At 33.8% G+C, this 27,174-nt stretch overlaps 2 protein-coding genes across 2 annotated transcripts; both read right to left on the bottom strand.

Annotated features, from left to right (window-relative positions):
• Positions 1-3,720: 3,720 nt before the first annotated feature.
• On the bottom strand, positions 3,721-20,594 carry LOC129921603 (WW domain-containing oxidoreductase-like). Its single transcript, XM_056036256.1, has 8 exons — positions 20,459-20,594; positions 15,815-15,879; positions 14,663-14,720; positions 13,922-14,100; positions 11,050-11,245; positions 10,247-10,432; positions 8,068-8,326; positions 3,721-6,785 (listed from the first exon to the last, which is right to left on the bottom strand). Coding segments are annotated over exons 1-7 (780 nt in total). The 5' UTR covers positions 20,554-20,594; the 3' UTR covers positions 3,721-6,785; positions 8,068-8,325.
• Positions 6,579-8,301, bottom strand: LOC106067156 (WW domain-containing oxidoreductase-like). The gene is made up of 2 exons (XM_013226297.2): positions 8,068-8,301; positions 6,579-6,785 (listed from the first exon to the last, which is right to left on the bottom strand). The coding sequence occupies exons 1-2, from the start codon at positions 8,299-8,301 to the stop codon at positions 6,579-6,581; spliced, it is 441 nt and encodes a 146-aa protein (XP_013081751.2).
• Positions 20,595-27,174: the final 6,580 nt, after the last annotated feature.

The raw sequence follows: 27,174 nt of genomic DNA, 5'->3' as shown, positions 1-27,174 counted from the left end.
TTAGAAACGAAATCAGCTCGCTGGAAATACTCTGTGCGATATTCAAGGATCACATGAAAAATAAAAAAAAAAGAGACTGAGAAATCACTGACACTCATAAACGTCCTAAAGGAAGAATGGATTAAAAAAAAAAACAACGTATTTTTAAATGTTACTTGTTACGATTCCTCCTATTAGCTTACAAACTCTTCACTGGAGGACAATGGACGGGGAGTTCGGAAACAGCTCTAACGGTTTTCATACAAATTTGACAATTTAAGTATCTTTATGAAAAAACAACAACAAAATTAATTGGCTACACAGTGAAAACTCTGGTTTGACCGTTATAATTTTTCAAAATATTATCGTCTTAAAATTAAATATGGCTTTTTATTTTGCAAAACCAATGACAGCACTCGACTCATAGTCAGTAAAGTGTTGAATAAATAAATAGAAGTTCCTGAACATTTTGCGCACCATCTTGTGTAGAAATCATTTGCTGGACAGTTCAGAGAAAAACTAAAGCCAACTTCACTGGACAGACAACCTTGGAAATAACGCATTTTACAAGAAATCAATAGAATGAGAAATAATAGACCACTTCATCCTCTGTTTGGGACCAACTTAACTTGAGAAAACAGAAAGAAACTAGAACAGACGCAAAATAAATCCGCGAGATTTAAAAAAGAACAAAAATCACATTTGATTAGAGTAACACTTTTAGTAAAATGAATAAATATGAAGACACTTCAGGACAAAAGAATACAAAGTAAGGTAGCAATTCTACATAAAACACGTAAGAACCATAAATTACAAATATAAAAACAAAACTTAATAAAATACTCAGATAGATACAACGATAAAGGCATATTTCTTATTCCATATGCTAGGACAAATTCGTACAAGAGCTGCTTCTTCCCTAGTACCGTTAGAGCATAGAATGGGTTGCCTGAATCAACCAGGAAAACCTACGACTTGGCAAAGTTGAGGTCACTGATTAACACGCAAGAGTAGATTGACACATGGGTAGGACGTTGTAACGTCTGTCATCTGTAAGATAAGATAACAGGAATTGAGTGTTTTTTTTTAAAGAAAAAACAAAACCTTCTTAAGCTAGTATTAAACAGAGCTATGGCTGAAGATATTGAGAACGACTTTAAAGAATTATCGGACGTTAAAGTTTCCGAAATCAATAAATAATCAAGTAAAATGTAATTCCATTTTGACCTGCCTACGTGAATGTTAGTAGGCACTAGTGTGTGTAACAGCAGACACCTACAACAGTAGGCCTATATGGGCCTTTAAATGTTATAAGACCAAAGTTCTGGTGATTTGTCTAACTCCCCCCCCCTCTCCTTTTTGTTTTCTCAAACACCATACCTCCCAGTAGTGCATATAGGTCTACAGGTTCAATATGTTCCCATACTGCAGAACAGACGCTTGGGGAGGTGGTGGAGCTGTGGGCTGCTAAGACCACTCAAAGCCCGTCACTTGAAGAGAGGCCTGCGCTAACCAAAACTTTAGATCCACACATAAAATTTTGTTCTAAGGTTGCGCCTCCTCTCAGAGACCTTGACATTCTTATTTTTGTCCAAGAGTCCCTCGCCAGACCACACATGGCCCGATCTGACCAATGCTTAAGGACGCCGATGTGACTGGAGGAAGATCAATGTCTTGCTTGTCCAATCGAGGAACGAATCAACATTGTTCATCGATTCCTTCCATCGTTATGAAAGTCTTTCACTGACATTACCTGCACGAATCATGTCACCATTTTAATTTTGAGAACAGGGTCAATGTTAACTGAACACAAGAACAAGAGGCACTGCTGTTACCATCCAACTCCACTGAGAACCTTTGAAAAAAGAAGGAAAAAGTGGAGTGGTTGAGGATTACCGGTACATGTTGAGACTCACTGGTTTGGTGTGTGCTAAAACTGTCGCCTTAAGAAGTGTGTAATCCAATACAAAACCCAGACAGCACGTTCCCAAGTGTACTGCAGTTTCACTCTTGTCTAGGCCATTCACAAGTTAGGCATTACATACAGTCTAATAATAGATTCAGCCTTTAAAGCCATTAGGCTCGGGAATATGTGTGTGTGTGTGTGTGTGTCTGCTGTCAATATGTTAACGTTGGCCAGTTATACCTCTACAAGTCTTATACACGAATCTATAAAGTCTCTCTCTCTCTCTCTCTTTGGAGGCCACACGCTCACGGCCTAAGTGAGTGATTTAGTCAACGACCGGAAATAGCACTAGAGCCTCTGCGACGTAACACTGTGTTTTGACATGTCTAGACTTACGTAGTGCAAATGAATCGTAAAAAGAGAATCGTGGACCTTTAAGAATTATATGAAAAGAACTAAACAAATTATTTGTGGACACCAATATGGAAATCAGGAAATTCAACAGTAGACGCGTGGTGTTCTAACATGAATAACAGACCCTCACACCCTGGTCTTTAAACGTGTGATAGAGAGGGAAAGTCGTCTGTTTCTAATCAAAACACATACATTAGGATACTGCAAGACTTTGTAGGCTGGATTAGTACTTGATTACTTCTCGATTAGTAGGCTACTTGATTACTTCTTGATTACGGGCTGATGCAGTAGAGACACGATACAAGCGATCAGAGAGAAGGTATTGTACATGTAGCAAGGACACAGCAACTACATTGGGCTAAACTGATGGACGCAATCAATGTTCAATGTATTCTGGTGGCACAAAATAGACAATACGTAGACATAAATAAGTTGGTGGCACAAAATAGACAATACGTAGACATAAATAAGTTGGTGAGACAAAATAGACAATACGTAGACATAAACAAGTTGGTGAGACAAAATAGACAATACGTAGACATAAATAAGTTGGTGAGACAAAATAGACAATACGTAGACATAAACAAGTTGGTGAGACAAAATAGACAATACGTAGACATAAACAAGTTGGTGGCACAAAAAGGTGGAAGAAAGGAAAGGAAGAGGTCGGACCAGAAGCTTGTCAGGGTGTTTCCCTGTTCTACGACCTTAACATTGACCTCTCGAACATTTCTTTTCACTTTATGAAAAAAAAAAAAGTTAAAATGGGAACTCTTCAGTATAAAAACTAGATAAGGTTACCAGCCTAGTTTACTTCTACCTTGTACAAATTATCTCCCTTTAATGTATCTTTAAATTAAAATGAACCCAAAGTTCGTCTGCTCCTAGCTGTCATTCCGCCTGACCTTTTCTGAAAGTGCTACAAAGTTTTAGGAAATTAACAAACAAAATCCTCACACAAGTATCACAGCATCAAAACAAAACAACATTATCTTCAATAATTATATACGACATGCCCTTGAACTTACGTATATGGATCAGTGTCATTGCCACACACACACACACACACACAAACTTGGTAAGTTAATCAACAATTCAATGGCCTTTCTCTGCACGGAGAACAAGTTTGACAAATTCTGCAATAAAATCACTATTGCAACAGACGGTGTAGCGAGATACCCATGGGGCCAGGTGCAAGAACTGGATGGTGCTCCCGCCCCTTAAGAAATTCGAATCATCGTGAGCCTGTAAAGATCATGGGCCCCGATGAACTGCAATGCAACACAGTGATAGGCTTGACATGTCAAACCTAGATGAAACACATTGACGAGTGCTGTACCTTCTTCTAAAGAAATAAATAAATAATTACTATTAACAACTAAAAAACAGGGGTATCTGTAACATAGACATACACAAATGTATAATTTTCTAAGACTTTGTGTCAAGTATTTTATTAGAATGTATTTCTAGTCATCATAAAATAGACAGTTATCAATAAATAAATTTGTTTTTAGGCCTGCAACAATGAAGAGCTACACGAGTGCCAATCAGATTCATAATGTATTAATAATCATTCAACTAAATTAATTTACATCAGATTTTTTAAAATTGTATTGCCTTTTTTTCTTGTTTTAAGTTTAAGAAATAACATTTAGACATACATCAACCAAAACTCATATACCTCATTCTACATAGATTTACCTCATTCTTAACAGATATACCTCATTCTAAATAGTCATACTGTATTCTAAATAGATAAAACTCATGCTAAATAGACATACCTCATTCTTAATAGATAAAACTCATTCTAAATAGACATACCTCATTCTAAATAGACACACATTCTTCTAAAACAACATAATTTATTCTGAATAAACATCTCATTTTCAAAGACACAGCCTTTTAAATAAATGTACATCATTTTAAAAAAACATAAAAACTGACAAATATTACATTATTATCTTTGTCATGGACTGGAATTCAATTCTGCCAACATTGAGAACACTTTATTTGTTCAAATCACAACCAACAAACTTTGAATCTGAAACTACATGCTTAGCTTCATATACAATTGTTATCAAACAATGAAAAGCCAATGAAATTTACATTCATTTGTAAATATCTTCGTTGAAAGAATCAACATTCATACAACAACAAAATGTTCAGAAAATGTTCAGGAAGTGAAAGATCTAGAGTTTGGCTTGTGACTCATTCTCAGACTAATTTGTTGTTTGCTTTTTGTTTTACACACAATATTTCACATTTTAGGGAGTTAATGACACAATTTTCAAGTCAGAAGCAACAAAAAACAAAAACTGATAAATGATTGATCCAAACTTTTGATTTACAAGCTGTTAGTTTACTTAGTGAGTTACAAAGCAGACGTGAACTCAGACAAGCTTTGAAGTGGATAAATATTTTGTATGAACTTCCATTGTATTTAGGCTTTTTACACAGTGACCTGAAAACTTCTATGACTGCACTTGCACGATCAAGACAACAACTTCACATGAGATTTAACAGGGGAATTTTGTATGAAAACAAGCCAATACATTAGTGAATCCTGAATAGGAAACAAAAATTGACAGCAAACATTTACAGATGAGTAAAAACATATTCTGTTTGAAATTTAATCTGCGTACTGGTTTGGGTAGTTAGTATTTTCACACTAACATTGTAGGGTAAAAAAAAATAATTGTTGAAACTTAATTTAAAGTGCAAAGTGTATCTTTCTATTTCTTGCAGTATAAAACAATTTCAAACATTGATTGGGGCCTTTAACCACATTCATCAGTTCCAAATGGATTTTTGTTTCCTTTATAACATTTGCTTTCACTGAAGAGCATTTAGGAGTTTCAATATGGCTGCAGTCTCAGACTTTTGATATTAAAAAAAAAACTTAATTAGTTAATAGTCATCTGGATAAGTAAGATAGTATAATAGATAAGTACCGGTATCTGAATGAAATATAAATTCTAATTTATTTGAACTAACAGCTTTAGGTGTAATTAAACCATATTTTTAATTGAAATAATTCCTGTTAAATGACCCATAATATTTTAACTTATTTCAAAACAAAAGAATGAAACAAAATACTGCCCTCCATTACCATTAGCCAACATGTGCATTATCAACAGACATGAGAACAATTGCCTTTTTGAGGTGGATAGAATTATTTAAATCTCTAAATATTTGAACGCACATATTTATATTTTTGTAAAATTTTAACTGGAAGAATCATCTCCACTCAATATGAGTAAGATTTTAATTTTTGCATTAAGTTTTTCAAAATCACAAACAATTTTTGACCTGATATAAAGGGTTTCATGTTTGTTTTTAACTTGGATATGACACTTCTTTGTACAGCATACAGCACTGGCTAGTTGGTGGTTTCTGTTTAGGATACATCTATTTGTTTCCTCAGTGAAATATGCAACTTCAGAGCTCAATGTTACTATACAGCTATACTAGTTATCAATTACTTTCTAAGAAACACGAGCAAGAAAAAATCTGCACTGAGAAACATTTGGGGGGGGGGGGAGTTACTTTGTATTCCAATGTAAATGACTTTGTCTACATGAGATTAAGAGGCCAAGACTTCTTCATACTAACCATCAGATTTAAGACATTTCGCAGACTTCCTCAGACCACCAGAAAGGTGAAAGGAAAAGAGTAGGTATAAAGTCAAAAGAAAATCTAAAATGCTAAGTGCTTTAGTTTAACAAGAAGGCTGTGTTGTAACTGACTGCATTGAGAGAGAAAGCTTTTACTCAAAGATCAGAACATCAACAGACCTTTATTTGACTGTAACTTCAAACTTGTTTGTTTGTTTCAGTACTTTAGGATTAGGTCTGAAGAGATGTCTGGTCCGATTAATCGGATTCAACTATACTTCTAACTTTTTAAGCAAACTACCAAAAATTTTTTTTCCCATAACTTTGGTTTGAGCTTTATACCCTCAACTCATCCTTCTGAGGCAAGTCAAATGTATTATAAGAAATAACATCCTTAGAAATAATGAGATAAATAGATAATATAAAACAATTCCTAAGAGTGACTTGTGTGTACGTTTTCTCATCTCTGACTGACAAACAGATTTTTAGTTTCACTCAATTATTATTTTCTAAAAGCCAATAAAATATTCTTTCTGGTAATACTTGATTTTATTTTCTTTGGTCCGTGTTTCACCAAATGTCAACTGATGATGCCATGGTCTGACACTAGATCAACATATAAATCAGAGATAAAACGGCTAGCTGACTCAAGTTTGAATCAGTCATCAGAGTGCTTCTTTGACCCTTGGTTTAGCCAGCTTCAACTTTTTGTTCAATATCTGCTCACTTAGTGTCCACAAGGAAACGGCCAGGATTTTACTGTCTGCCTGTTTGGAGGGCTGACATTGACAGCAGTTATTAAAGTAAAGACCTCCCACGTTGTTCAGTTCTTCTGCCACAGCACAGTACACAGTGGTCGCTGCCCCTTGTTGCTGAAATACACAATGCATTAGATAAACAAAAAAAAATAAGCTCACACTGTTGAAGGCTAACATGTTCACAAAACAAAATAATCCATTAATTGACAACTTATAGCTTCTCATAAGATGGCCACATCATCATCATTGAAAGTAACATGCCAACAAAAATTATTTTCAAAACTTTAAAGCAAAAAATTATCAATGGGCAGTTTCTCAGGTAGAGGGAGGTAATTCATTATATAATGTTAAGAATTATCAACAATAATCAAGTTTTAAATAATGCCAAATTTCCATTTCCGATTTGTATTTCTATTTGATGCATAGACATTGTCCTTTAAATAAGAAATGTTAACACTAAAAAGTTGATTATTTAAAAAAAAGGCATCTTAATACACATTTTGTAAACAAACTTGCTTTGTCAATCTAGAGATTTTTCTAAGCCATGCAGAGCCAGTACTATACAGCCAGTACTATACATAATCAGTACATTATAAGAGTTCAACATTTTGAAAGTAAATTGTAAAATTCAGAATGACAATAAAGACTGTCTGATGGAAAGAGTTTTAATGTATGAGAGTTTAGTTAGAACATTATTTCATTGAATATCACATGTGTATGGCCTGTTGCAAAGTGACGAGATGAATGTCTGGGCATTAGCTAAGGTCATAACGATGTCGCCCACACAGCAGTTTCCCCCCCCCCCTCCACTTCATTGATGTGTTCAAAGGAATGGCAAGTGCTGTTACAGTTTGGGATCAGCAGCATTGCAGGCTCTGTGTGCTCCAAACTGCCTAAAGGTCGACAGCTCCTGATTTTTCCTCAAGATTGACTCCCGAAGCTTTTCCATGTTTAGGTATAGCCGCAAGACAGCAGAGGTTTCAGTTTTCCTTCTCCTAGCCACCCAAGGCAAGCAATCCCCTCCTGCCTAAAGCTTACTGGTTTAGACTCCGGTTACTCGCCTTTGTCTCTTCTGTTAGTTCCACCGACCCAATATCTGAGCCACATGTAAAGAGCAGGAATTGGACTGGTTGTCAGAGACTATGTGAGGTATAATCAAAGCTTTATTCATTCTTCATTAAGCAAATCTCAAATTAAGATCATTTGTTGTTCTTGTAATATTTTACATTTATAACTGACTCTTATAATACTGTCACAAAATATGACTGTGTATTGAATAAAATTATTGCTTAATAAGAGTATTTATTCTTACTTATAGCTTTCAGAGGGAGAAATTTTTGCTGTCCAAACATTAATAGTACTTCGTAAAATGAGATAATTTAAATTTAAATCTTACCATGGACTTTGTAAATGGCCTGACTAGGGTAAAAATCAGCCTATAGAACCACCAGTAGCGAGTGATACTAGAGCTCATCATGTTGCCAGGATGGACAGAGTTGGCCACAATGCCATGAGGAGACAGCCTGTAGTTCAGCTCATTAGCAAATAAAATATTGCACAGTTTAGAATTATTGTAGGCCCCCATGTGCCAGAAACTGTTGACCTTAGGAGAGAGTTTCTCTTGGCACATGTTGGATTCTTTCAAATCACTGAATCTGGAATTTAAAAAATAAAGTTATATCATAAAGGATTCATTACTAAAACCATGACAAAAAATTGATACATTTATCATGTCACATGATATTTTAACTTATGACATGAACAGTTTAAACTTATTTAACTATTTTTTAAAAAACTGACTTTTTATGCAAGCATATGAATTTCATTTATTGATAATCAAAAACATAGGTTTTTCAAAAAATATTAACACCTGAAAACCAGATTCAAACTAGTGATTAAACTGACTGTTTGATATGCTCAGCTTAATAAAAGATGGAAACAATTCAATAGATTCACTATTGAAACATTCATATGCTTACATAATAGAACCTGAATTTTAAAAAAATGTAAAAACTTAATTAAGTCTATCTTTGTAGTTTCTTAATTGTATATTTATTTAAGAGAGAATCTGTAAGAGAAAAACTTAATTCTATCAATAATCTTTCAATGTTCATAAATATTACTATACAAATATTTAAGAAATAAAACAAAGGGATCATCATCATCTTTAACGTACAAGCGATGGCTTGAGAGGCATAAATGTTCTCTTCTTAAAGCCCTGGACAAAACTAAGCAGTTGCAGAGAAAAAGGATGGATATAAAACACTGGGGGCCACCAAGAGTAAAAATTTATTTGGCATAAACATGCAAAGTACTAACCCACAATGACCTGTCCTGCTATAAGAGCTGGTTCAGGCCTGGGTAGCCTCCACCACAAGGAGGCCAGATCAAGGCACTTCATTTGTTCCCAGATTTCATGGGCATTCTGGGATTTTTCCTAACACTCAAAACATTTTTCTATTTCAAGTGATTGCTAGAGCATGATAAAAGCTCATGAGCTGCTCGATGACTGGTGTTTGCCTTTTGTGTTAAGCTCAAGAATCTGCAATGGTATTACCAGTCACACCTATGTAACTTGGTACCCATTGCATCACACCAGGTTACCATAATGTTGGTGTAAATTATTTGAGGTCATAATGACTGTTAATATTGGCTATTTCAGAGTCAACAAATTCTAACCAATCTGTATATGCATAGATAGTATTGGGCAGTAAGACACTGATGGTCTCCAGAACTAAGTGTTAAATAGTAGTAGATGGCTGCTCTAGCTTAGAAGGTAAGTATACTCATCTAAAATAAAATTAACCAGTCGACCCACGCCCGCGACGTAGCATATATTGCAGGGCCGGTCTTAGGCCACTGCTACCTATGCGACCATGACTTCTTGGTCACAATGGTTATGTGCTTTTTAGTGACGGGTGAATATTATTTGTTCTCCCCCCCCCCCCCTCTTTTTTTTCGCCACTAACTCTAGTCCAACTTGAAGAAAAATGAGTGATCTTTCCATTACTTCTTGGAGTCCAAACTGTTGAGCCATGAAGAGAATTATATAAAATTATTAATAATAATAATAATAATATAAAATTTATAAGTAAAAAGTTTTACTAAATAATGTTACAAATTAATCAGTAACAAAACTTACAGACATGTAACATCTACTGATGTTTACAGTTGGATTTTCCTGCAGCATATTTAAATCAAATAAGTTCTTCAGTAAGTCTTAACAAACAATGAAAAGTCAATCTTTAGAATACAACTTGTTATAAACACACACATCTCCGGTGGTTTACTTTCATCATATTTTTTTACATAACAACCAGTGAGTGTCCTCATCAATTTGTTGTCTATATATTAGAGTGTCTCAAATGATCAGAAGGGCTGACTCCCTTGAGCTATCACCAGAACCCCCCCTGCTGACACTGTAGTGACATGGGAACCTTCCCCTTCTATCTGTCTCTATGTTCCCTGACAAGTTCTAGTCTGACCTGAACACCCCAAAGCTCAATGAAAAAATGTGTTTCCCTATTTGTTGCTTCTTTTCTCATTTCTATTTGATCACTAAATGAAAGACTGACCAGTGGGACTCGCTGGACACAACCACAACACGAGCAGGAGCTGACTTCATCAAGGTGTTGACTAACAACTTGGTCAGATAAAAATGAGACAGGTGGTTCACTTGGAATGTCATCTCTAAATTGTCCTCTGTCAGAGTATAGCCAGCTCCAAACACACCAGCATTTAATATCAGGATATGGAGTGGCCTGAGAATAGAACAACAAACTGTCATAGTGCTTTACAAAACATTATGTCTTCAGAATGAAAGATATGAATTAAATTAAGCTTTGCTTTCATTTCCACAAGCTTGGCTCCATAGATAAAAATATTGGTGCACTTTAATTGGAGACTAAATCTTTTAAACTCAACGCATGTAAATTCTATCAGTTCCTGTGTTAAAATACCATAACTTTTTAAAATCAATATTCTGTTCTTTATTCACTCTTTTATCAATAAAATTTTACACATAATCAACAAGTAAATCATTATTTTACTATTATAATATACTGTAAACAAAACCTTAAATGTCCTTTACAGAAAGACCTCTAAACTTTATTTACTTTGATTTTGGTTAATGACAACTTATAGGAGAACCAGATAAAAAAAAATTAACAGGGTTGAAGTTAGACAATTTTTTTTTGTTGCAATTTGACATTATATTTATTATCTTACAACAGATTAGAGAATGAAGTTTTACAAAGACTTAGTTGACTTTCTCATGCAACTTAATATATGAGGTCATCTAGTCTGTTTATTATTCATATTATCTTTTACCTACATTGTGTCACTGAAATCTTCAAGGCAGCTCTCATTACAAACTTACCATGCCTTCTCTTCATACTCCTCTGCCATCTTTCTGACACTCATTAGAGAAGTTAAATCTAAATGCATGACCTCTACTTTAGCAGAGGCTTGCTCCTGTAAAATCTTGGCTCTAGCTTCATGAGCAGCCAATAGATTGCGACATGCCATGATTACAGTTGCACCATGGATTGCCAATGATCTCGCTGTTTCAAATCCTAATTAAAAGAGAAAAAAAAAAGCTTTGTTTTAATATGAAACTTGTACAGTATTTTATATGAAGTTTTGAATTTTAATAAAAATATTAAAAGGCTGAAAATCATGCTAAAAAATAAATATCTTATTGTCAGTTTGTAAGTAAATGAGAAAAGTTGCACTTATTTATGGGGCACTCTAAAATTCTGTTTTTAGGTAACCAACACTTTTGTTCTGCAGAAAAAATTGTAAACATGTTTGGAAAATTCATAAGCAGTGATTGTATTGAGCTCCTGTATTGTGAGTCAACTGTTTTATATAAAACTATTATATACATAAGCTGGCTTTCACCATGCCACACAATGTATTGCTTAGTAACTTTAACATTCCAACAATGAACTTTAGGCTTTTATGCCTGATGTGAACATTGAATATTTTCTTCAGTTAAAAGTTAGTCCTTAAGTATTAATTAAAGTTGCCAGTTGATGAGCTGCCTTTGGAAACATCTTCTAGTGTTCAGTCATCTCTATAGACTTAATTGAGTAGAAGTCAATTAATAGATCAGAATCATTGACAGAGAAGGTATTCTGTTCTCTTCTAAAGTTGTAAGTTCATACACTTTAAACATTTCAAGTTCATGGGCTATAACAGTTTCAAATTCATGAACTATAATAGTTCCAAGTTCATAAACTTAAATAATTTCAAATTCATGAACTATAATAGTTCCAAGCTCATAAACTTAAATAATTTCAAATTCATGAACTATAATAGTTCCAAGCTCATAAACTTAAATAATTTCAAATCCATGAACTATAATAGTTCCAAGCTCATAAACTTAAATAATTTCAAATTCATGAACTATAATAGTTCCAAGCTCATAAACTTAAATAATTTCAAATTCATGAACTATAATAGTTCCAAGCTCATAAACTTAAATAATTTCAAATTCATGAACTATAATAGTTCCAAGCTCATAAACTTAAATAATTTCAAATTCATGAACTATAATAGTTCCAAGCTCATAAACTTAAATAATTTCAAATTCATGAACTATAATAGTTCCAAGCTCATAAACTTAAATAACTTCAAGTTCATGAACTATTGTAAATGAATCAGAAGACTAGATTTTATTCATTTTAGTAAGAGTGTTCATAGGGTGATGATGAAGATTTAGCTTTGCCTTCAATTTGACATAATTTGTACTTTCAAAACATAGATCATTGGTGGATTATTTCTAGCAGTAGCACTGGTTTCATTTGCTCATGTTATCTATCAGAGAAAGACACTAAAGTTTGGTGTAGGGACTAAGGGTTGCTAGTGTTAATGGGAGCATGAAATAAATGTGACTGATACATAAATGACATCTCTAATTATTCTCATGGACTATCAGACAGTATGAGGTAAAAACAAAATTACACAAGACTTATGTCAAAATTCATCTTTGAACAGAAAATACTGAACTGATCTAGATAATTAAAATAAATAAGTCTAAGAATGGAAATAAGTAGAGGCACAGTGGCTGAGTGGTAAAGCGATTGGCCTCCAAACTGGGGGTCCCAGGTTCAAATCCTGGTGAAGACTGTTTTTTTTTTCATTTCGGGATCTTCTGGCACCTCTGAGTCCACCCAGCTCTAATAGGTTCCTGACATTAGTTAGGAAAAAGTAAAGGCGGTTGGTCGTTGTGCTGGCCACATGACACCCTCATTAACAATAGGCCACAGAAACAGATGGCCTATACATCATTTGCCCTAAAACCACCAGGTCTGAAAGGGAAATTTTTTTTTTTTATTTGGAAATAAGTGATACAATTTTTTTTTAAATCATTGCTTTATATGGTAACAGTTTTTTTTTTACGAAAAGAAAAAACAACATACTCATACTTTCATGTATTTTTGTTCTTAATAAGATTATAAATCTACATTATAAAGAAGAAAGTAAGGTGTATGTATGTATGATACAAATAGAAATCAAAACCTCTTGACCAATCTTGATTAAACTTGGCAGAAATGTTCCTTGGGTACTAACTTAGACCGTAGAGTATGTATTGTAGCCCTAAAACACACTTAAGACCCTCCAAAAAAAAAAAAAAGGTGACCAACTCTATGAAAGCATTATAACTTCATCGATCTAGGCCATATTTACATGAGAAAAGATTGAAAGGATCTATATCTAGATCTAATTTTTAAGAACTACACTTTGTGCAGATAGTTTTTTACTTTGACACATGAAAATACAAAAGATAGTCTATTGATTTCATTACGTAATAAAATTAATCTTCAATTTTGTGTTTCAAAAGCATTTTTAGATAAATTCGTTCCATATATTTGTGAATTCAGGCGTCCTGACTTAGTTTATAGTTCCATTCATTTAACAAATCGGGTACGCCCGTTTTAATTGTACTTTATATCCTATTCATCTAACGCTTCTTTCGTTTTTAATACATATGAATGTATTGGCTTCGGGTAAACCCCTTTTCGCAAAACTACTTTTATTTTCGTAGCGAAAGAGAAATACTTGAAAGGATCATTGGCTAAGTTTAAAATACATCTAAATCCAATCCGCTAGATTAGTAAACACAAACTAAGGCCTGCAGGTCACGGGTAATGCCCGGCTAGTTAAATATAAGTAGTCTCCTCTGTGTATGCATCAATATAATATTCATCACCATATAATCAGAAAAAATAAAATAATGAGCCTACCAATGCCACAATTGGCTCCAGTGATCAAAGCAAACCTTCCAGTCAAGTCTCGTCCATGAAGAACTTGCAGAGCAGTACTACTTCCATCAAACTTTTGCCTGAAATCCATTGGATTATCTTTAACTTCTTCAGCGAATGCCAGTCGGGGGTCAGTATATGTAGTTTTCTGATTGACATGACTAGAATAAATTTTTTTTAAGTTACAAGTATGTTATATAAAATGACCAAAAAAAAAAAAACAACTTTGAAGGAATTCATTCATTTTAGTTAGAAAATAAGCAATAAACACAACTTAAACCATATTAAAATATATAAATGAATTATATAAAGAATAAGGATAAAATGCAAGCACAAACAGATAAGTTTTCCAACTCCAAATGCTGTAAATGACAAAACTTATCTGTGAGCATACTTCATTTTTTTGGCTTAGGGTAAGATTTTAGTTACATTTACTTTCCCATGCACAACATCAAAACTTTTCTCTTTGAAGCTATTATGTTAAAAAACTTCTTTGTGTCATAAAGTTTATCATTGCTTCTACTTTGAGCATCTCAAGCTTAGCTTGTCACTCTGCTCTTCTTAACTCTCATATAGGCTCAACTCAGTCAATTTATTGCTATTTACCACATTGTCTCTTTCTTTAATTGAAACTTCTTAAATCCCAGCAGAGTTCTCTGTAGGACAACATGCTATCACATCTAACAAAATCAAATGTTTTTGATGAAAAAAAAGTATGCTTACTCAACATAAAATACTGTTCCATCTTCCGTTATATTTTTTTCCCATCCAAACGGCAAATCTACAAATATATATAATATAAATATATACAAGCATATTAAAAAAAAAAAGCATTAAACTTTTTTTAAATTAAAAAATGTGATTAATTTATAAATTATCATAAAAGATTTAAACAAAAATTAATATAACTAATAGAGTGTAAGATAAAGTTTCAGTAGTACAACACCAATTGTAATACAGTGATTCCTCATTTATCAAAGGAGATGCCCACCTGCGATAACCCAGAATCCACTAAATAGAAATGATAAATTTATTATGTATTGTTAGGCGTTTCCACAGTGTCTAATGCAAATAAAGCAAATAGAGGTAGCACTCAACGTAATCCAACTCAACGCGTAATCCAATAACACTGGCCATAGGCCCAACAATCAATAAAAGTTATTTGACGCTGATACTGAATGTCAAACAAGTTTAATAGCAATGAAAGGAACTGTCAAATATCAGCTAACACTATACATTCATAAAATGCCTAGAAGTAGTCTGTTTACGTCGACTGATATTTTGTTCTGTTTAAAACCTATTCTTGTTTTTACTAGTCACGTAATTGTCTCTACATCAAAACTTCCCTAATTTCCAAAACAAATAATTCCTAATCGTGCCATAATAGTATTTATACACTAAATTAAGGCTAAATAAATCCTGTACATACATTCAGTAGACAAAATATTAACTCAGTGGTCTGATTAGTAAATGATATTAACACATCTAATAATAGTACTGTTCAGTAAATAATGGAACTAACATATTATACTGTGCTTAAGCACTATTTACTGCAATTCATTTTTTATTATTTATTAAATTTCTCTATTGTTAGAATTAATATAAGTATTTTTATTTTTACACATTTTGGGATTTTTTCATGTAAAAATTCATAGTTTATTTTTATATTTTCCACAGATCAAATTACACAGGAAAATTCACAAAAAATGTGAAGATCCATGAATAATTTCTCCCATTTATTTCTCTATAAAAACCAGTGAAATAGTGAAGCCATAAAAGCTGCAGTGTGGTCTGACAAGGGATCAATGTATATTTTTTAAAACATTATAGCTATACACAAAAATAAAAGAAATGACATCACTTCTAGCAACAAACCTCCTTTGACGACTTTTTTCTTGCCAGTGACTGGATGCTTCCATTGTGTATTTTTTGTTTCATGACTACAAAAAAAATATAAAAATATAAATAGAATCAAAACTATGTTCAAAATACAGAAAAGTTTTGAATAAAAGATGAATGTGGTGATATCATATCTCTCAGCCCTTAGTACAACCACCATACAACATACACAAAAGGTCATAAAACACTGAAGCTAGACGTAAGTGATAAGATTTTAGGTGTCAGGGAAATGAACATGACTTCTATGTATCTAGTATGTAGATCAGACTGCCAAATTGTAGTCATTATTTCAATTCAAAAGATCAAAAGTAGAATAGTACATGTATTTTTATTTTAAAATAGATGTTAATATTTCTAAACATATGCCTATAATCATGTTATAATCAGGATAACTGATACTGTGAATAAGTGTTTTAATATGAATGGGTTACCTCCCTTTCATAATTGTAATTACAAAGCAGCTAAATGTTTGAGATCTATGCACAAATGTATAAAAGACTGCCAGAGATGTGAGATGAAGGCCATAAAATAAATACTGGTTTTTATGACAGTAGTCTGTTTCTTAATGAGCCATTTGAGTATGAGGGGCTATAGGCAACTGAAATGGACATGGACTTGTAGGTTTGGTGCATCAGAAGACAGTGAGCACAACCTTTTCATGTCCTTTCAAGTTAGTTAACCTCAAGCTTAAATTTTGTCTATCAGATTTGTATAATAAATAACATATTTCTCTGACTTTTTATACTAGTGCATAATTTGTGCAGAAATAGATAATGGTCAAATTCTTCTGATAGTATTTTGTAAAAAAAAAATCCTCTCAGTGAGTTAATAAGAAAATCTATTTCTCTCTTTGTTTCATTTGAATAGTCTCTGATATACGAACATCTGTTGAGGTTGATTAATGTCAACAGTGAAAGCTGTAAAATTTTCACAATTTAGGCCAATGCCAGCCAGACAGAGGACATAACCCTATATATAAAAATATAGAAGATGGAATCCAGTTTTACCATGCATCATTCACTGAATTATAATCTAGAATCATATTAAAAACATGTTTTTTTTTTGTTTTTTTTATTCACATTGACACATTGTCATAAACACAAGACATTGTAACTAGCAGAGTAATTACACCAGAAATAACACAGGTGTAGGTCTCTTTTAGAATCAACAAGGTTACAAAAGTGTTTGTGTTATCACATAAACCCAGATGCAGCCCCTGCATGGACCAGGAATATTCAAGCCATGTTTTAGTTTGGATCATTTAAGGTAATAAAATTTCATAACATCATAGGGCATTTTTTTTTTTACTTAAAAGCAAACCGGACAACCCACCATCAATAATAAGACTTTAGATCTTTTGATAAGAATACTAGATGTAATAATATAAGTCAGAAGAACAATGTCAAAGGATTTTTTAGACAAATATTACATTGATTCATTTTTTTTTAGGCCTATAGGAGAAATCAGTTTTTCAATATCTCTTCTATTTTTTTTTTAATCAAATCGTGGCAGACTGACAGATAGATGATACAACTAATAACAATTTATCATTGTAAGAAGGCTGCTATAAAATACAAAAATTAACAAACAAACAAATTCTGGAATCAGGATTTGAACTCAAGCTTCCTTGAAAGCAGACCTGTTAATTAAGCTCCTAAAAGACAGTGCTGAAACATCCCAGATATCCCACCCTAACAGTATCACATAAGATAATGGACTACAGTGCACTGAGCATGCATTAGCATGAAAGTTGCACTATACAAATGCGATTAAAATGGAATTTTTTAAAAATATTCACTCGTTTTATCTTTTGAATTTGAGATCCCATAATTAAGGAGCGGTTACATCAATTTTAGAGGCAACAATATTATTTAATCAGACTTTGGCCCAACAGATCTATCCAAATTTAGTCTATATCTAATTCTGATTGATAACATATAAATAGGTCATTAAGGCTCTAACACGTTTATTATTAAAATTATCTATGTTCATTATTTAGATCTTTTAGATTTTTATAGAATTGTTAAAATTAGATTTCTATTTAGATCAGGATTTCATTAATGATTTAGTTCAAATGCTCCATAAAGAAGTAATTACTTGTAATATAAAAATGTTTTATAGACTTAGAATTGAAGTGAATGTTCGGAAATTAAAAAAACAACAACCTATTTCAATAAGTATGTTACTAATTAATGTAATAAATGAAAAAAAAAATTATTTAATAATAATTAAGCCTATAATATTTTTCCATTGTGACCTTATAAGCTAATTTCTTTTTGTACCAATGTGCAAATCCATTAATAGAGGCAGAGTTATCAATGAAAAAGTCTGTGACTTGATCAAGAAAAAAAACAACATGCTCCTCTCTTACACTAAATTTGTTTAACAATGTGTGGTTGCGTGTGATTAGCGATTACACCTACCGCTCCCCCCTCTCTTTTCATAAATCCACTAGTATTACATTCTGTTACGGAGTCCCGAGACAGTTTTCCCATCAGAACTGTACCTGTGATTTTTTCTCCCTTTCTTCTTCCATACCTTTTAACATGCGCTGACACATACAATCGTAGTTTTCACGGCAGAACTAGGTGTGATGTAATCACCTTTCCCTATTCGGAGCTTTACCAGCGCCGTATTACGTCAGTTACTGTTAGGATCACAGGTATGCTAGTAAAGGGGAAGGGCAAGGTACAGTGAGTTACCTTGGTCAATACTGATCAGTCGTTCACTTTCTTTGTTAGATCACCGACATACCCTTCAACTGAGGTCTAAGTCGAGACTAGGACTAAAATGTGACGTAACATAAGCAATGTCCCGGCCAAAACTCTCTAGGTTGGATCCTCTAGGTCGGCTAGCTTATAGATCATTATGTACGACAAAAAACTCCCATGGTTGGATCCAAAATTGTCGACCAGCTTCAATAAGCAGTTATGTATGACACATACACTCTGCTTGTCATAGTGCCTCCTCCCTCTCCGCTATTTGGTACAGAGAAGTAATAACACTCATAAATAAAATAAATTATAGCTTTTATATAGCGTTCATGCTTATAGCATGCTCACAGCGCTATGGTCCAATCTCATTTGTGTACCAGTGGGAGGAGGGGGTATCTGGGAGAAAGTTTTCTGTGCTGCTTTAGGCGTTCAGTAAACACAACTCTGCTTGTGTTGGGTGTCGTACCTCAAGCCCCCTTGGTAGCTGCTTGTCACAGTGTCTCTCCCCCCTCCTCTATTTGGTCCAGAGAAGTAGTAACACTCATACTATTTCATCTTGCTGCTCTTTCATCTCATTGAAGAGATTTAATAAAGTCCAGTCTCTATTTGGAGCCATCACAAGGTTACTAACATCGATGCCATTGTAACATTTCCCGAATCTTCCCTTCCATGCCACAATCCAGTCATGACTTTCTCAACTTTGTTGTAGATATTGCTTATTTTTATATTGTTCACTGTTTTACATTCAATAGTTGGTTTATTTCTCTTTATTCTATTTGGGTTTGTGTGTGTCAGGCCTACCTGTATATCTAATTAACCCTATGCATTAAAAAGCAGTCATTTAAAATTAGCCAATTAGTTTACTAACCATTGGTAATTAATTATTTTGTTTGGAATCGAACAAGTGAAAGAAATAATACTTGAATGATGTGGTGGTATAAATATTGTTTTTATATTTATAAAAACAATGAAGATTAAATTACACTATGACTACAACATGTCAAGCTTAAAGTATGAGGCCATATATTTAATGTGAATATTTTTTTCTATTAATTTTCTCTTTGGCTTTGTAGATCTATGTTATTACTTTTATTACATAATTTATCTTTAGTTATTGCTTAAAGTACAAAAGCTTATTTGCATTTTAAATGAGTTTCACTATTAGATCTAATAGCTGTTAGAAACAAAGACAAAATACAAACAGAAAAAAGTTGGCAATTAACTTAATGGAGATGGCGTATTTCCAATGACAATATACGGTAATAAGAAATTAAACTTAAAAATATAAATATTTTAAAAACTATTTATCTCTGGAGAAATCAAATTTGTAATATATGTATTTTTTTCTGCGTATTCTTAAAATATAAGTGAAACCTGATTATGTGTATCTATAATCTAGTCACCTAAACTAATACCTCGTAATCTAATCTACTAGAACTCAACTAGATCTAGATTAAAAATAATTTAGATCTAGATCTATAACTATAAAATAATCTGATAAGAATCTAGTTCTATAAAAATATAATATTAATTTTATATTATAATTATATAATTATATGAGTAGATTCAGTAACCCTAACTATTCTAACTAAATATAGAATCTACTCTAGATCAATATCTAGATTTGTAGAATACTAAGTCTTCTAAGAATAATCTAGATCACATATAGTGATATACATTATATGTCATATGACATGATAATCATTTTTAATTTTATCATAATGACTAAATTTCACTAAATGAATGATTTCGTCAAATTAAGAAGTAAGTTATCAAGTGAAGTCTGAAGTACGTAGAATCTAGTAGATCCAAACCTAGATCTAATTATAGATAGAGTCTAGGAAGCATAGTGTAAATTCCAGTTAGAGTATATATCTCTATATCTAGATCTAGTTAGCTCCATTACTTAGCGTAATACACTTTGCCGTCTGTAGTTACTCGCTCCTCCCATCCTGGAGGTAATTCATCTTCACTGTCGGAGTCAAATAGCTGAGACGCCATGTTGTAAACATAAACACACGCATGCTCAGTGATAGATCTTCAGCTTCTTAACACTTCCTGTATTACAATTTCAGCTTCGTCTTCTTCTCTTCCACATCCTCTACTTGAACTGATTGACTCTTTGACTGACTCATCCTTTCATTCTACACAGATCTAGATATGTATGTTATTCTTTCAAAGCCGAAGCACCCCCATTCATGTGTATGAGGTAAAGAAATTATCGCAGTGAATATGAGGCAGTGGCGTAGCATCCATGGCGCGAAGGGGTTCAATGAACCCATGACCATTAGGTGCCCACAGCTTGTGACGAAAAGCCATGGTTTGTTGGGGTTTCATTGCGTTGGGTCCATGATTCGAGATCAATTGAAGCCCACGTGAGCCCATGGGGTGACACCAAAGTTGAAAAAAAAAAGTGCCTTTGATTGTTTTCCCAGTATGATATTGTGTAGAAGACAGTGGCGTCAATAGGCAGGTGCGGGGGGGGGGTGCGGTCCGCACCTGGCGACACCCACCAGAGGATGACATCCAAGTGGAAATGAATTGTACTTTAAAAAAAAAAGTAGACAACTTATATACAAAAGTAAGTGATTTGCTAGATACCGAAACATACTTTGATAGATATATTTTAATTTACTTTATTTTTGGTAGGCCTACAAATGTCCAAAAGCTAAGTGTTGAAAATGGGGACGCAAAGGTGGTCTTTCTTTTAAGGACAAAAAGTCGGTTGCATTGGTATTGTAATTCTTTAAAATTTAATTATTAATCAAGTAAAAACGGCATTATTGCCAAAATAAAAGAAATTAAATTATTATAACTTGAACCTTTCTCCATTAACTCTAATAACAAGCGTGTTTGTTTTTAATGCGTTGTTAACAACGTGATTCTAATGTCTTCTACCTTCTTATGGCAGAGCTGATACATTTCTCTCGACTGACGTACACTCGTACTATTGACATATGATATATGAAATCTTCTATAAGTCCTTTAGCTAAATTTGATGAAATGACGATCAAGCCCATTTAAAACTTGCAGTAGTTCTCAAACTGTGGAAGGTAGGACAAATGTGGATGGGGCGAAGCCTTTTAATTTTTTTTTCAAGGGTAAAATTTAAAAGTTGTATTTTTGATGTAATTATTAATCTACGTATAGTGTTAATCCAGTTAAATGTCTTTCTTAGGCCAGAAGTTCTCACAACTGTTGAATGTCGTTATTTTGACGACTTTTGTGTGACAAAAATTTAATGCTTCGCTGCGTAAGTTCTTACTGAACAAGAAAATGATCTTAAGACCATCATGCCCACTGCGGACATACGTTCGCTATGTGTAGTTCGATTAACCCTTGCATAACAGAATTGACCAAATATTGACTCCTTCTTTATTAGTCTTAGCTTCACTTTTACTTTTTTTTTCTAGCTTGATTGAATAGTGCGCTCTGATTGCAAGAAAATGCTTCAATATCGGAACGTCCTGAGACCATCGGAAATTCGTGTTTTTAGTAATCGGAATATTTTTTTGTTTGTTTCTAGCATGCATGTCTGCACCATAGCTAGTATACAATTGTCCTATCTGACAACAAAACAAAGGGACATTACTCATATTGATTTTCATTTGACAAATTATGAAACGATCGTCAAACAATTATTTAATAAGATGAAAAGTGAGGGTGACATACTGAAGAAGAGAGAGATTTTACCAGAGGATAAAGAATACACTTTGAGTTAGTGAGTCGTAACATCATTGTTTAAAGGTAGACATGTTGTTGTTTTTTTCATAGAGAGTTACAACTTTGTACTGAGTTTGAAGCGTTCAACGAGTTCTGCCATTTCACACTGATGTGACCTAGTTGTCGAGAGGCAAAGTTCTAATTTTTTTTTTAATTTTCGAGAAGTTTTTTTTTACCAGAAAGCACCGAAAATAGTCGTCCTGGTAAACATCTTTGTCATCGTTGAATAATTAAATGTTTCAATGTAAGTATCAAAGACTAAGACTGCTTTAATATTGATCCTTTTGAAATTTGTTGTGATTAAAAGGACTCTTTTCTCATATAAAGACAGAAACATACACATAACTACAACAGACACAACTTAAAGATTCAGCGACTACACACAGACATCTTGGTCCTTTTCATGTTTCCTGATCAACGAGTGGCGTTGATATAGTCTGACCGAGTGAGGTACGAACGAGTTTTTGTACCGCTCTGTTCTTGTTTTGATTGACAGCAGTCGCTCACTTCGCGATGACCTGACGTAGTTATGATGGAGCGGGTGGCCGTTGTCTGCCAAGATTTTTTCGATTTTTCTTAGACACTTTTGTTCAAAAAGTTCCTTTCAATTTGGTAATGTTGTGAGTGTAATTTATGATGCCCTTTTTACATTTTACATTATTCCTTGATTTGTTAGAACATATCTGTTCGTCCAAATGTAACTTCATCTTTTGCAAATAAAACTAAATGAAATTAAACCTTATAGCTTGCTAACTTTATCTGGTTTCTATGAGGAAAAAAGGGCATTGAATCTGAGAGACCGACTACAATGGTAATGTAACATTAGTACAAGTGTCAAATCTACATGACATCATGTTAACACTTTCTAAAAGTCAAAGTAGAAGATGTTCCGGAGACAGAAAGAGTTTATTGAGCTCATCAAAAGCGATGCAGCTAAAAATTATTGCTTATAAATGTCAGTCACACAATTCAGGATCACGTGTTTGCAGTCTTATCCCATTCTGAAATTGTGTTGCGCCATCTTCGTCCATTTCTAACAGTAGGCTTATATCGTTGTGAAGCAGGGTTTTCCGCTTGTTATCAAGTCTAAATAAAGTAGTAGACTTGATGCTGAAGATGGCATTCATTGTGCTCTTACAAAGACTCCCACAAGAATCCAAACTTCGCACTAACGTTATGGCGTATTTACAAATGTGTAGCCATGGAGTTGACTTGATTTAATATCACCCTCCATGTTTCGACATACTTTTCACATTGTCACACAAGTCTGTGCCCATGAATATGGTGAATACGCAATAGAAAAGTTAATAAATGCAAGTCATAAAGATAAACTGTTTGTTAGAAATTCAATTTAAAAAAAATACATTTATTTTACACTAATTACAATTACATAAAGCTTTTGCTGTTTTCCAATTCTACCAATGAGAATACATGTGTAATAAATCAAAAATATACATTACGATAACGACTTTATAACATTAGCAAATTTCCATTTACCTATGCATATTATAAAAAAAAATTACGATTGGGGGATTCGTATTAGGGGGTTGCGGAACTAGAAAGGTTGAGAACCGCTGGGCTAGATGTTCTCTGCTTTAACGATTGCTGCTAAGCTTAAAGTCTTTCCTAACTCATTGTATTTTTTTCATTTCACTTTCCTTTTAGCTGAGGCTGTAGGTGCATGTATCTGTAACAAGATTAGAATGTCAATGTACATTTAAGAGTAAATTTCATTCAATTTTTACAGTATTTTTTAAACATCTTATATTGTATTAACAGGATTTGAAATTCTTCCTATGATTCAAAAGGTTGGAAATTACTGCTCTCTCCAGCTCGTAGCGACTATTTGCTGTTTTTTTACAATACTTTTTAACTCAGAATGTTCCACACTAAACTCTACTATTTACCAGGGGTCGGCAACCTTTTGAGTCGGGAGAGCATAAAATTACAATTTACAAAATTTCAAGGTTTTTAATTAGCCACAAGATATTTTTTCTTCCAAACAATAAATAGTACTCGCATAAATAGAGTTTTTTTTATTTAAAAAAAAACGAATCAATTTATTCATAAGAAAAAATATCAATTTATGTTTATTTAAATAGTGTTTTTCACAACATATGGTATTATTAGATAAATACTTATTATGCAAGTAAAAAAAAAATAAAATGTAAACATTTACATACAACACTAACTTTGTACTTCAATAACAAAGAGCAAACAATTCAATGGTTTACTATGGTTTACTTTTAAATTATATTCATGCAAGAGAACGCTTGATTGCACAAATATGCCGATCCGACGATAGTCAGCCTTCCAAATGCCAAATGTGACTAGCAATTTGGAACGACTATTCCATGTGTCGAATATAAGTGCCTAATCTCGCGGCATTTCTTTAAAAGCTGTCCTCTTTTGTTGCGATACATTTCTGGACCTTCAACTCTTATAACCTGATGTTCAACTCTGTAAATTGTCCACCACACAAAGCTTTATTTTTTAAATCGATCCATTGCATGTCTAGAGATCCAGTATCATTTCCAAATGGCTCGATGTGGATTTCGGTACTATTTGTGTTGAGAGGATTTTTAAAATAAATGCTACAATCGTTTGTTCGTTTTGAATTGCTCAAATCTGTCAATAAAATTATCTTTAATTTTTCTTTATAACTGTGCCGTGAAGTAACTCGTGTCAACAGTTGCTTTACAAATTGAAAATGAAGCAATTGACCGCTCTGAATATCTTCTGCAAAAAGAATACATTTTTCTTCAAAACAAACGCACTTTATTGTAAAGAAGGAGGTCGGAATACTGAGTCTCCATTTCTTTAAGAATTCTTTAAACTAACGATGCTAGAGTGCTTTTAAAAAAGATGCTGCTAAAAATTTTGATTACCAAATTCGTGACCTCAACTATTTCGGCCGGCAATGTTTGGGCACAAAGTGCTTCTTGGGCATTATGCAGTGAAACGTTAGAATTTAGTGGTTTATTTTGCGCCAAAGAATCGTAGTTGCCACCCCCCCCCCTTTTTTTTTCCTGTCATTCTTCTGTCTCCATCAGTTGCTTAGAAACGATTTTATTTATATCGATTATATTGTCTTCAAGGTATTTTTCACGACATTTAGTTGTATCTTCTCCTCTAGTTTGTCACGAAAGCAGTAGCAATCCATGGGAAGACATATATCTGACAAATAGGTTAACTTGTGTCGTGTCTTTTATGTCGCGAGACTCATCTATATCAAGTGACAAGACAGAAGAAAGTTGAATTCTTCCACCAGCAAATATGTTACATTTCAACAAGTGGTGGTGGGGTGCGCTGAAAAGCAAGTACAAGTTGCTTAGAGATAGAATCGGTGCCTAATCCTCGTTAATAGAATCAGACGATTATTTTTTTTTTATTGATAAAATAATTAATATTCGCGAAGGGAACTAAAGAGCCGCAGCTTAACATACAAAGAGCCGCATGTGGCTCTCGAGGCGCAGGCTGCCAACCCCTGCTATTAACGCGACGGTTGATGTTGCCTATCATGGGCGTAGCCAGGGGGGGGGGTTCTTGGGGTTCAAACCCCCCCCCCGGGGGGGGGGACGGAATTAAGTGACTGATTTTTGCTTTCATTTTGTTTATTTTAGGTGAGATTTTAATACTAAATCATCACTTACCACAGCAAAGCCGAGGGGGTTGTGAGTTAAAAACCCTCTACCAGGGGGTTTTGAGTTTAAATCACCCTACCTGGGGGTTTTCAGATTTAAAAAAACCCTATCAGGGGGTTTTTAGATACAAATCCCTCTACCAGGGGGCTTTGAGTTTAAACCCCCCATACAGGGGGTTTTGAATATTAAACCCCCTACCAGAGGTTAAATCCCCCTCTTCTATAAAACAAAACAAAAAAACAATCAAACAATCAACAATCCCCAAATTCCAACAGCACAGTTAAGGAAGATTTTGATTTTAAAACCCCCTCCAAAATTTACGATAAACCCCCTCTTCAATATAAAAAAAGCAAATTACACACTCAAAATTCTATGAGCGTAGCCAAAGGGGTTTTGAGTTTAACCCCCCCCCCTCCAGTTCGGGTTTGAAGCTAAAAAGTACCTCTTCAATATTAAAAAAAAGCAAATTACACACTATAAAAGCTATGAGCGTAGCCAAAGGAGTTTTGAGTTTAAATCCCCCTCCTCCAGATGGCTTTATCTTTAAAGTTTAAAACCCCTCCAGATGGTTTTGAGTTTAAAATTCCCCATACAGAGCGTTTAGAGTTGAAAACCTCTCTCTTCAATATTATTTTAAAGCAAACTACAGTCACCAAATGCTATGATCGTAGCTAAATGGGGTTTTGAATTAAAAACAAAACAAAAAAACTCCAGAGATTTCTTAGTTTAAAACCCCTCAACTGATGATTTGACGAAAAAACTTTCCTTTTCGATATAAAATCTAAAGCGAAATACAGGCATGTAATTCCAAGAGCGTAGTCAAGAAAGGTTACACATTTCTACCAGTGGCTTGGGCTCCATTAATAAAGTGTGAATAGTCTTCTGCCGAAATTGAAAAACATTAAATGTGGCTCAACAAAGATGGCTAAGACAGATTTTAGGAGTCAGTTATAGAGATCGGGTCTAAATCAAAGAAATCATATGCCGAACTGGGAGTAGAATCCTTAGTAAGGTTGTGACAGAGCGTCGCATGAGGTTTTGCGGGACATGTTCTCCGACAAAATGAATTACGCAAAATAAGAGTTGCGGAAACAGCTTGCCGGAAAATGCGCCGAACGGCGCGAGAGGGTCTAAGTCAATAAGAATAGCACATTAGGTTTTTGAAATAAAACTTTTTAATAGCAAGATAATGCACTGTAGAAACCTCAGAATATGCATTTTGTTGGCTTTCAATACCAGAAATAGTGCTCGGCGG

This window comes from Biomphalaria glabrata, chromosome 7 (genome assembly GCF_947242115.1).
Source record: "Biomphalaria glabrata chromosome 7, xgBioGlab47.1, whole genome shotgun sequence".
NCBI classification, from domain to species: Eukaryota; Metazoa; Mollusca; class Gastropoda; family Planorbidae; genus Biomphalaria; species Biomphalaria glabrata.
Note: the sequence above shows the minus strand (reverse complement) of the source record. Positions and strands in the feature narration are given on the sequence as shown.

Excerpts from the sequence above, each read along its gene's own strand:
- LOC106067156 (XM_013226297.2), bottom strand. The coding sequence starts at position 8,301 with ATGTGCCAAGAGAAACTCTCTCCTAAGGTCAACAGTTTCTGGCACATG. Across the intron at positions 6,786-8,067 it reads GGCCATTTACAAAGTCCATG|CAACAAGGGGCAGCGACCAC; the intron begins GTAAGATTTAAA and ends TGTGTATTTCAG.
- LOC129921603 (XM_056036256.1), bottom strand. The coding sequence starts at position 20,553 with ATGGCGTCTCAGCTATTTGACTCCGACAGTGAAGATGAATTACCTCCA. Across the intron at positions 11,246-13,921 it reads TGGAGCCAATTGTGGCATTG|GATTTGAAACAGCGAGATCA; the intron begins GTAGGCTCATTA and ends TCTTTTAATTAG. Across the intron at positions 10,433-11,049 it reads GAGTATGAAGAGAAGGCATG|GCCACTCCATATCCTGATAT; the intron begins GTAAGTTTGTAA and ends TTCTATTCTCAG.